We start from the raw sequence: 11,067 nt of genomic DNA on the forward strand, positions 1-11,067 counted from the left end.
TATCTATGACAAAAGTAAAATAACAATTTTCATCATCATTGAGGACACTTCTTTTATATTTTCATCGGAACTTTGTTCCACTTTCAAATTTATTAGCCCCCTTTGATTTGTTACGTTCAAGTCAGTATCTAAGTGTCAAGGTAATATCTTTTATCTCATTTCAATATCAGTTCAATTAATCTATTGGTTTTTATCTATGCATCAGGTTGGTCTTCGTTAACTATGTGAATAAAGTCTGATAGGTTTATATTTTTGACAGTAAAAAGCATTGGACACTCTCCGAAATCAATATCGATGCTTTATTAACTCGACTGACGGAACTTTAAAAGACTTTTTTTTTTAAGATTTTATAATATTTCATCCACACATTCTCTTACACCAGGTTATAATACTCTACTTATTTAGTTAAAAATAATAGAAAACCTGTTTTACTATATACTGAATAAAAAAAAAATCTTTACTGCTATTTTTGTTAAGAAATCTTTACTGCTACATCTATATAAAAAGAAAGAAATCAGTATAGGTACATGTGGGTAGGGACGAGTTGGGGTAATCTAACATTTCTATTTTATATTATACCTTTTCTGGATAGGCACTGCGCGTTGTTATTTGAGACTAAAGAGCACAGAAGGGGAATGTTGGTTATCGTTTGGTTTAGTGTGGTACGACTACTAGACGAATATTGGATTCCTAAAGAGTTGAAATGAGGTCTCTATGTATTGTTCATAGTTTCATTTTCCCAGTTTTAGGTACGCAGTTGTATCTAATATCTTTTCTGATCAAAGGAGATTATGAGACATTATGTTTTCTGAAGTATCCTTATTTGTCTTCTGCATGATGAAATATTCATCAGAAACCAATTTCTTTTCTAGTTTCATTGATTGTTTTACCCCTGAATGCAGTTGAATTGGAGCATATTTAAACCTCTGTTTTCATATATTTTGGCTTCAATACATCAGACTGGTACACCAGGTACTACTACTACTACATATACTTCCCCTTCTTCACCAATTTGTTGTGCGTTTCATTGATTGATATCAAAATGTGGTATATTTTTTATATCAAACATTGGTGATGTTAGGTCCTTAAAGGAGGTAATTTCATCAGTACAAAAGAGAGAAGACAAAATAAAAGAGAGACAAAAAAAAAAAAAGCAGAGTCTGTGATAAGAAAATGGCTCTAGCATATGAGGAAAAAAGGAAGGTACACTCTTTTACAGATTATACCAATGTTATCTTCATTTTTGAAAATAAGAAACATTAAAATTTAATTTAATTTTCAGCCATTTCGGCCGAAGGCTTTCTGGTCAAAAGACAAGAAAGAATCAAACACAAATGAAAAATCTATCATATCCTCTGGTACGTAATAGTTTTTCATATCAGACTTCTATCATTTTTGTTTTCTTTGCTTATGATTTCTTAGTTTTTGCATGCTATTTTCTTTCTCTGAAGTTATGGAAATTTATTCAATAAGAAATGTATTTTTTAACAGAGTATAATGAAAAAGCAGCATGGGACGATACCATACAATACATTACCAAATTGTTATCCTTTTCAGTATATATGTGGTTATATGTGGTTATATTTGTTTATATTTTACCTGATTGATGACTTAGAATGGTCTTTATGGCTTACCTCTCTGCTCTTAAACTTACTGTTTTGATTAAATTATAATTTAGTTTTTCTATTTATGAACAGGATTTGATATTGGAGAAAGCCTGAGTCAAAAGGCATCATCTCCTTCCTCCTTCAGATACTTGTCTGGTAATTATTTATCTAATTTTACTTAAAAGTAGCATAGCTTTAACTAAGATAACCAGTAATCTAAATTTCTCAATTCCTTTACTTAGAAGAGCAAAACACAAATCGTACAGCATCGGCCTCTCCTTCATACTTCAGAAGCTTATCAGGTTCAGGTAGTTTCCTTCTTTATTTATTCATATTTATCGTACCAGTAACCTTTAGCCTCCAACAACCATAATTCAATTTGTAAAAATATTCTGGAAAAAGCTTGGGAAATCCCCAACCATCGTAGAGTTGGTTCAGACTGGTACCGGCCTGAATGGCACAGGTCAGATACCATATATTAATTCAAGTTACTTCATTTTCTAATATATACGTTAATTATTTGTAAAAGATAAAAGAAATGCAGAGCACAAACCAATGCGCTTTAGCAGCTTCCGTAACCATATAACAACACTGCCAGTAAAAACAGAAGCCTTCAGGTATGGCTTCTTTGTTTTTCTTTCTTTTTTTTGTTATTTTTAAAGTCATATTATAGAATAAGAATAAAATCTATAGTGCTGAGTACAAATAACTTTTTATTTATTTACTATTTTTAACTTAATCGGAAAAGGGTATTTGTTGCTACATGGAATGTTGGAGGGAAAACACCTACTATGGACTTGAATTTGAACGACTTTCTTCCCGAAAATGACCATTCAGATATTTATGTTTTGGGGTAAGTTTACTAGCCACTTTTTTTTTTTCTTTTTGATAAAAGAGAAGCTTGTATGTTCCTGTGCCAAGTCATAAATATGTGTATCTCTTCACAATTTAATTTGTTAAAAAAAAAAACTTTATTTTCTTGCAACAACAGATTTCAAGAAATTGTACCACTTAATGCGGGAAATGTGCTAGTAATAGAAGACCATGAACCGGCCTCAATTTGGCTAGCTCTCATAAACCAAGCTTTGAACAATTCGCTACAAGACGAACCAAACAATGACAATTTCCAATTCCCTACCTCACATTCCCGAAATTCCTCGCAAGATACTAAATCAGCATCCAACAACTCATCATCCCACCACCCGAAAACATCTAGTGGGGGCAATTCACTGATCTTCCAAGGACCATCGCTAAAATCTTTCAGTAAAGCCTTCATGGCACAAGACAGAAAGCATTTAAAGACATGCAATTGCCCTGTGGAGATGACAAGAAAATCATACCGGGATGCTTGCTTTGCCCCTTTCTCATGCAAACACTCAAAGAAACAGGAGACTGGTACCTTCATTTATTTTTAGTAATTCAGAAGTAATGCTTATTAATTATTCCATATTCAGGGTTTTTTAAGTAAATAATGGATTTTATTAATATGGTCTACTAGCTTCAAAACAAAATTTTGTTCATTTTTTGTCTAAAACCTTGTTGATAATGAAACAGTGTCTTCAGACGAGGAAGAGGGAGATGATGAGATGGCAAGTTGTACAGTAGATGGAATGGGGTACTTGGCCACACCGGTCAATCAAAGGAAATATGACCTCGTTGCATGCAAGAAATTGGTGGGTATTTTTGTTTCGGTTTGGGCAAGGAAGGAGCTGGTACAGCATATTGGCCATTTGAGGGTGTCTTGCGTTAGCCGGGGCTTGATGGGTTATCTTGGAAATAAGGTATGTGCTGTAATATCGCAATTCACATGTGTTATAATATGATATCTCTAACAATTTTTTATAAATTTTTATATTTCATATGTAGGGTTGTATATCAGTGAGCATGTCTCTGCACCAGACTACTTTCTGCTTTATATGTAGTCACCTGGCCTCAGGAGAGAAAGAAGGGGATGAATTGAAGAGGAACTACGACGTTATAGAGATTTTGAAAAATACACAATTTCAGAGGATTTGTAGGAGATCAGGAAGGAGAATCCCTGAGAGAATTACTGATCATGAGTAAGAATTTCAGTTCTTAACTTTGTAATGGACAGCTTGTATAAGAATCTGACCTATAAATTTATCATGAGACAAAAATTTGGCCTGTATTTTATATGTGGCTTATCTTACCAGCAACCTTCTTGCTAGTTGTTAGTCTGCTACAAAAATGTGTCATGTGGCCAAAGAAATACATTACATCCTTTTAGGGTTTGATTTCAGAATTTTCTTAGAGGTGTCACATCACAAATGAACCTAATAGTAATCAAGATGTAGATCGGATTATTAATTGGTCAAAACTCAAAAGATACAACCACGTGTTTTTATCATTTTTTTTTTTTGTTATATTTTGTATTTTTTTCTGATGATTTCAATTTTGTTCTTTGTTGCAGACGAATTATATGGCTGGGGGACTTAAATTACAGGATTGCACTGAACTATGCTGAGGCCCGGAAGCTTCTAGAAGATAACAACTGGGATGCCCTATTTGAGAAGGATCAGGTACTTCCTACAAGCTTTCATTGAGTTGTTACTCATGTGTAATTAAGGCATTTCATAAAAATTCCGTGGTGTGTAATAATGTTAATAGGAAATCCAATAAAATCAATTATATTTGGATTGTAATAACACAATTTTCTCGAAAGTCAGAAACAATGATTTTGCCTCTTTTAGCAATTTAGCTTACTTTCTCCATATAACCAACCCTCATTTTTGCAACTTGGCTAATATAACCCCAATCAGTACGAATCATGATAATTATTGTTAATATTTTGCCAGGACATAGTACTCCGGACAAAAGATGAATATTGCTTCTCTATATAGTTAAAAAATGATAATATCCTTAATTAAATTAATCATTGGTATCCTTTACATTGCAGCTCAAGATTGAGAGAGAAGCGGGACGGGTATTTAAGGGGTGGAACGAAGGGAAGATATATTTTGCACCTACATACAAATACTCTTCTAACTCCGACTCATATCTCGGAGAGACAGTCACATCTAAGAAGAAAAGACGAACCCCGGCATGGTAAGTGCTCATCAACTTTGCAAACCAATAAATATAAGTTTCACATTAACCCTTTGCAAGGTATTCAATAAGTTTTTGAAGCTAATTATCCTCAAAAATCTGAAGGTACCATCAATTTAGAGATATTGACAAGACAACCTCTTCAATAATAAATATATCAACTAAAGTATTTAATCAACAATATTTGGTGATTGTAAGATGAGTATTAACCAAAAAAAAAAAAATTGTCAGGTGTGATCGGGTACTATGGCATGGAGATGGAATAGTGCAACTATCCTATTTCAGAGGGGAATCAAAGTTCTCAGATCACCGACCAGTGTGTGGAGCGTTTATAGTGGAAGTTGGTGTACTTGCTGGAAAATCAAAGCCTACACAAACGTTGCAAGCTAAGTTTGAAGAGCGGATCGGCCCCAGCAATAGCTTCAGCTTCTTTCCTGATAAAGGTGACGTGTGTGTTGTGTGCGTGCGCAGATACTAAACACTTAGTTATGATATATTATGTCAAAATACTAATCAGCAACTAAAAATACTGTCAAAAATACACATGTTAAGGATGCATCTCAAGTCAGACTATAGAATAACGAGAAAAGAAAGAAAGATATGTTTGCTAAATGAGGAGAGATCCGATTACCAAAATTTTGAGTTACCACAAAGTTCCTACAATTTTTTTTCACATTTTCAAAGTCCAAATCATCGATCCAAATCGTTCAACACGATCTCCACAATAAAATGTGCTTACAGATCAAATTTTACATTTTTTTGAATTTTTTTACTATTTATTAAGTATTTAAAAAAAAACTAGTCAAATTTAGATCATTGAATTTTGTACCCATCTTAATAAATAGTAAAAAAATTCAAAAAAAATGTAAAATTTGATATGGAATCACATTTTATTGTGGAGATCATGTTGAATAGTTTGGATCGACGATTTGGACTTTAAAAATGTAGAAAATAGTTGTGATAACTCAAAATTGGGGTAATCGGATCCCTCCTCTTGCTAAATAGAAGGTTTTGCTGAACTACTTTTTGTGGTGTTTTTGTTGATTCGGCCTAACAAGTAATTTTACCTTTTTGTTTCATATATACTTGGCTGACTTGAATCTGAAAAAATATATAATTTATATTTCCATCACTCAAATATATTTTTTATTTTTTATTTTTACTTTAAATAGGAGGCGCTGTCGTAAAGGATGAATAGCTAACTCGAGTAATCAAAGAAGTGCTTGTACTATAGTAATAGCAGAGTAAGCATGCATTATTTTGTTGAATGTATCTTGTTGGTAAAGGCAATTAATACAAAAATTAAATGTGTGAAATATATGTAAAGAAGTGTGTCCCTGATGATTTATAGGTTTAGTTATCGTACTTTGAAAATTAAAGCATAGCTAGGTCGTTATATCATATTTATGTACAACTTCATTTTGTTTTAGTATGTGTGACAGCACAGGCTAGCTTCCCTTCTGTTACATTTCCAAGCAAAAGACTCTGAGAATACTCTTGTAATTCCTTGCTTGTCCAATTTTTGTAACGAATTTGTTTGTTTCATAATTTTAATTGTCTTTTTGAAATATATTGAAGTGGATAAACTAAACATTTTGATTCATGTGAAGTTTCAGTTGTAGAGATTTTTAATCAGTATAGTTTTTATTTCCTTCTCCTTTTCTTTCTCTTTTTTTCTTCAACTAAAAACTCGGTTGAAAGGAGACCATATTGCCAATTCCTAATACTTCACAAAGCCGTACCATATTTAAAACACAAATGGTTGTTGGCAAAGAAAGGAAAAGTGATATCTTTTCCGACCAGTTGTCTGATTATCTCATTATTTTGGGATTTTTTTCGTTTTGCCAGTTAGCCTTATATATCACACTATCACATTTAAGGCTTCCTTGTGGAAGCTGGAAACAATTCTTCAACAAACTACTTTAATACTACCGCAAAAATAAATTCTCCAGCCATCATCACATGGAAATACGGTTGAAAAATTAAATGCCTACAGAGCATTTAATGAGAATTTAATGTGCCTAAATGCGAGTACAGTTGTTTTACATCTCAATGATCTCACTAAATGCAACCATACCTCCCAAATCATACAAATTTATTTCAATTCAATAATACATCTGAACTGAAAAAGAAAAAGAAAAATAAAATAATAAACATAGGAGATGACAATAGAATATAGCTAGTAAATACAAATATCACAAATGTGTTTATGGAATTAGGAAATAAATAACAAAGAACAATGTTGTTAGACTCGCAAGAGAAGTCTAAAAGATTCCAGAAATGGCAATGGTGCTCAAGATAAATGACGAGGCAATCAAAACAATCAAGTTTACCGAGTCGATGCCTGTGGCTCCGTTTTCTGATTGTCCTGATGAGGGTGCAGTAGCCGTTGATCCTATGAATTTGTTTTAGTATAAAAAAATTATCAATTAGTTGCTAAAAAGTAAAAAAAAAATGGTCTTTTTTCATCTGAAAAGAAATTTCATATTTGATAAACTGAAAGTTAGACTTCCAATTGAATAGATAATAATACAATTACATGAGCTATTTTAGATTAAGATTATTTAGCAACTTGATAAGTTTGTGAAATCACATAAATTTAACCAATAATCAGATTATTCTTTTTTAGAATGTAATTAATTTAATTTGTTGGGAGCACATGAAAAAAGCGCAACCTGCTGGCAATAGTGGACCGCTAGGAGATGGAGCTGGAGAAAGGTCACTTACTGGAATTCCTAGAACTGCAAATTAGAACAATTTTAATCAATTGTTAACTAAAAGAACTAAAAGTAAAAAATAAGGATGATGATGATAACTAAAAAAATAGATAATATTATACTAATGCGTTCATTTTTTTACTTTAAAATGGAGAAGGGAAGGGTCAGTAACAAACTAAACTCAAACCTTTTTTTTTGGCTGAAACAAATTGAACTGGAACTTAAGCACCCAGCAAATTGCTTAAATTACATAAAAAGAAAAAAATACATTGTTTTCGAAGAAATACCCTTAAATTTGAATTCAGATTAGGTAAGTTACCTGACAGGGTCAAGTTAGATCTGAACCATTCAATGTAAGTTTGTACAAATCTTAAAGCCGGTCCCTATTTTTCAAATAGACCCTCTATCAACTCACCTCTGCACATTACCAATCTCTACAGAACCCCTATCAACTAACCTGCACAAGTGCTAAGAGGCGGGGTGCTGATATGGCAAATTTTTGGCAGGGCAAGGGCCCGCTTGTTGTCCACACTGATACCATATGACTCGGCAGCTCCCGCAAGCATCTCACACAAGCAGATCGGGTTCGAATCAATTAGCCCAGCCAACTCGGGACAGCACGGTTTGTCGGGTTTAGTTGTATTGCTTCCTGTCTCGACATATGTCAAGCAGTCGGTGAGGTTAAACAGTGCATTCACACACTCTGCGCTCACAGATGATGCCGGTGATGGTGCCATCATTTGCGCATTTGTGACATATGTTAACATAAGTGTGAGAGACAGCAATATGAAAAAAAATGTACTTTGAAATTTTTGGAAGTGTGACATGGTTTTGATTTTTTGAGAATTTGGAAGTTGAGAGGTGAGATGTGAGATGTGAGAGGGAATGTGTGAGTTCGGTTTGAAGGTAATCTATTAGAGTAGAGGGTATTTTGAGTACTTTATAGTGTGAAAGAGGTAAGAGAATTTATGACGAGCTGTCCCAACAGAACTAAGTTTTGTGAAGTGTGAATTATGGTATTGGATTGTGTGCTTTTGCAGTTGGATGTTATTTGGTTTTTCGGGCACCCCAGTAAAGAACATTTTGGGCTATTTGCTTATATGGCATTTTGAAAAAAATAATCTCATGGGCAAACAAGCAATCACTTCAGAGCGAGGCTATGGTAATGTGCATATTACGGATCCATCAGTATAAATTTATATCTTTACTTTTATAATTTAATCAATCGATCTAAATTGTTAAATATAATTTTCATATTAAAATGTACTTAAAAATCAAATTTTATATTTTTTTTAAATATTTTTACTATTTTTTAGATAGGTAGAAAATTGTTATTTATTTATGGTTAAGAATTTCTAAATCAAGTAATTTTCTCTTATCTATAAAAATAGTAATAAGTTTGCAAAAAATGTAAAATTTAGTTTGTAGGAATGCATGTACATTCTTATATGAAGATTATGTAAAACAGTTCAGATTGACTATTTTAATTTTAAAATTGAAAATATGAATTTATAATGCAGACCGTTATGTAATATATATTATCATAGTTCTACTCATTATTTAATACTAGTCAAGTGCCCGTGCGTTGCAACGGGGATTGAAATATTATTTTCAGCACTTTTTTTAATGTGAATAATTTTTAATTAATTTTTTCATTATGTGTTCGTCCATAATAAGCAAACGAGAACCTTAGAGCTTAATACTATATTATTTGTGGAGAAAATTATAAGTGTATGTGCATAGAAGAGGGTTCAAATGCACCCAAATTTTTGTGCACCCAAATGCACCCTATATTTTAAATCCTTTTTCTCCGTTTTCAAAGTCCGAATAGTCAATCCGAACCGTTAGATGCGATCTATATATTAAGATGTGCTTGGAGACCAAATTTTACATTTTTTTGAATTTTTTTACTATTTATTAAGCCACTTTGAAAATCGCTGATCCAATGGTCCAGAAAATATAAAATCAGCGATTTTCAAAGTGGCTTAATAAATAGTAAAAAAATTTCAAAACAATGTAAAATTTGGTCTCCAAGCACATCTTAATATATAGATCGCATCTAACGGTTCGGATTGACTATTCGGACTTTGAAAACGGAGAAAAAGGATAGGGTGCATTTGGATGCACAAAAATTTGGGTGCATTTGAACCCTCCTCATGTGCATATTAAGGAAATTGAAGGTAGAAAATAAACAGTATGTGAAAAACAAACTCTGTGAAGATACATATCGGCATTTTGAGGAGTTAAATTTGATGAAGATATTGACAGAGTGGATATGTGAATATATAAATTCAAAAGATCTAAAATAGTTTGGTTTCTGGTAAAATCTGAATTACGATATAGGCTGAATCTGTTGCCTTACTAAAGTTGTGGAGTGTTAAATTGAATCATTTTATTAGGAAATTTGTACTTATTGTTTTGTTAATTACCTCACATCTGTAATTTTCTTTTTCCAATTCTCTCCTTGAATTTAAATCGTGACATAGAAGATGGGTTAATTTGATAGAGCTTACAATTTGAAAGACATTATAGCATTAAGAAAAAACTACACATTGATTATTAGTTTTTGTTCCATACTTTTCAGATGTAAATTGAAAAATATGACATATATGCCGGGCATCTTTAAAAAATTTCTTATTTCTGAGATTTAAATAAAAAAACTAATTACATTGATCAGTAATTTTATTCGTCTTATTCTTAAATTTTATAAGAAAAATTCGCATGTGTGAGAATAAAACTTGAAAGCTAACAAGCATTTGTCATTTACCAAGAAAAATAATAAAAGGACTCCAGGGAGTCAGGGACTCGAAAATAATATGATTAGAAAATAATAGGAAATAAACATGATGAAAAAAATGAATAAATGGAGGGGTTCAAATGGAGAAGATTAGATAGAAAAATGGTAAAGAAAAAAAAAATAGCGCCATAGGCCCAGAGCATGTAGCCCAGTGAGCGGTAGTTCCAAAGTCGGAATTTAAACAAATTTGAAATGAAGCGTCGGAAGGAGGAAAACGCGTGGTCGCCTATGTTCTTCTATGCGGCTTTTTATGTAGTGGATACGGTTTTAATTAAATTTAGATTTTTACACGGTTGGCAACATGAAACATATGTATAAAATCAAAACTATTTATTGAAGGCTGAGATTGAGATCTGTTTTGATGAGTGGCTGAGATTTATAGAATCAACGGCTCAGATCTTCTCTGGACAAATAGAGGGTTGGGTCCCAAAAAAATTAGCATGCTATTTAGTTGGGAGGATATTAGCACGCCATAAAATTACAATTAACGAATATAAGGAGAATAGTTGATTTGCAAATCTCTCAGCGAGGAGCGTTTTTACAGCTGTTTTTATGTTTCCAAACGAGTGGTGGCCCACCATATTCCTAATTAATTGCCTTTTTCTGAATTTGAGTTTCTGGCAGCTGGCAAGTGGCGGCCCGCCATAGAGGAGTCACGACCCACCAGGTTAGTTCGCGGGGTGTGAGTTGAAAGTTGCGAATCGTCAAACTTCTATTTCATTATGCGGCTAAGTTTTTAATGGCCGGCGGCCCTCCATAGAGGTCTCGCAGACCACCAGCAGACAATTTGACTTGTTTTCTTCGTTTTCTGCATAAAAACATATTTCCGGTAGTAACTTGATCCTTAAAATGTAATTAAGTATAAATGAAGTAAAACAAT

At 32.8% G+C, this 11,067-nt stretch overlaps 2 protein-coding genes across 2 annotated transcripts; one reads left to right on the plus strand and one right to left on the minus strand.

Annotated features, from left to right (window-relative positions):
• The first annotated feature begins 834 nt into the window (after positions 1-834).
• LOC144575554 (type I inositol polyphosphate 5-phosphatase 10-like) lies at positions 835-6,237 on the plus strand. The gene is made up of 14 exons (XM_078325745.1): positions 835-972; positions 1,082-1,203; positions 1,283-1,358; positions 1,698-1,763; positions 1,850-1,915; positions 2,137-2,224; positions 2,356-2,460; positions 2,599-3,002; positions 3,162-3,388; positions 3,474-3,667; positions 4,039-4,147; positions 4,525-4,673; positions 4,905-5,116; positions 5,846-6,237. The coding sequence occupies exons 2-14, from the start codon at positions 1,174-1,176 to the stop codon at positions 5,869-5,871; spliced, it is 1,752 nt and encodes a 583-aa protein (XP_078181871.1). The 5' UTR covers positions 835-972; positions 1,082-1,173; the 3' UTR covers positions 5,872-6,237.
• A 476-nt stretch (positions 6,238-6,713) lies between these two features.
• LOC144575638 (non-specific lipid transfer protein GPI-anchored 2-like) lies at positions 6,714-8,322 on the minus strand. Its single transcript, XM_078325849.1, has 3 exons — positions 7,848-8,322; positions 7,349-7,414; positions 6,714-7,068 (listed from the first exon to the last, which is right to left on the minus strand). The coding sequence occupies exons 1-3, from the start codon at positions 8,215-8,217 to the stop codon at positions 6,938-6,940; spliced, it is 567 nt and encodes a 188-aa protein (XP_078181975.1). The 5' UTR covers positions 8,218-8,322; the 3' UTR covers positions 6,714-6,937.
• Between the last annotated feature and the right edge of the window lie 2,745 nt (positions 8,323-11,067).

Source organism: Carex rostrata, chromosome 2 (genome assembly GCF_964058835.1).
Source record: "Carex rostrata chromosome 2, lpCarRost1.2, whole genome shotgun sequence".
Taxonomy (NCBI): Eukaryota; Viridiplantae; Streptophyta; class Magnoliopsida; order Poales; family Cyperaceae; genus Carex; species Carex rostrata.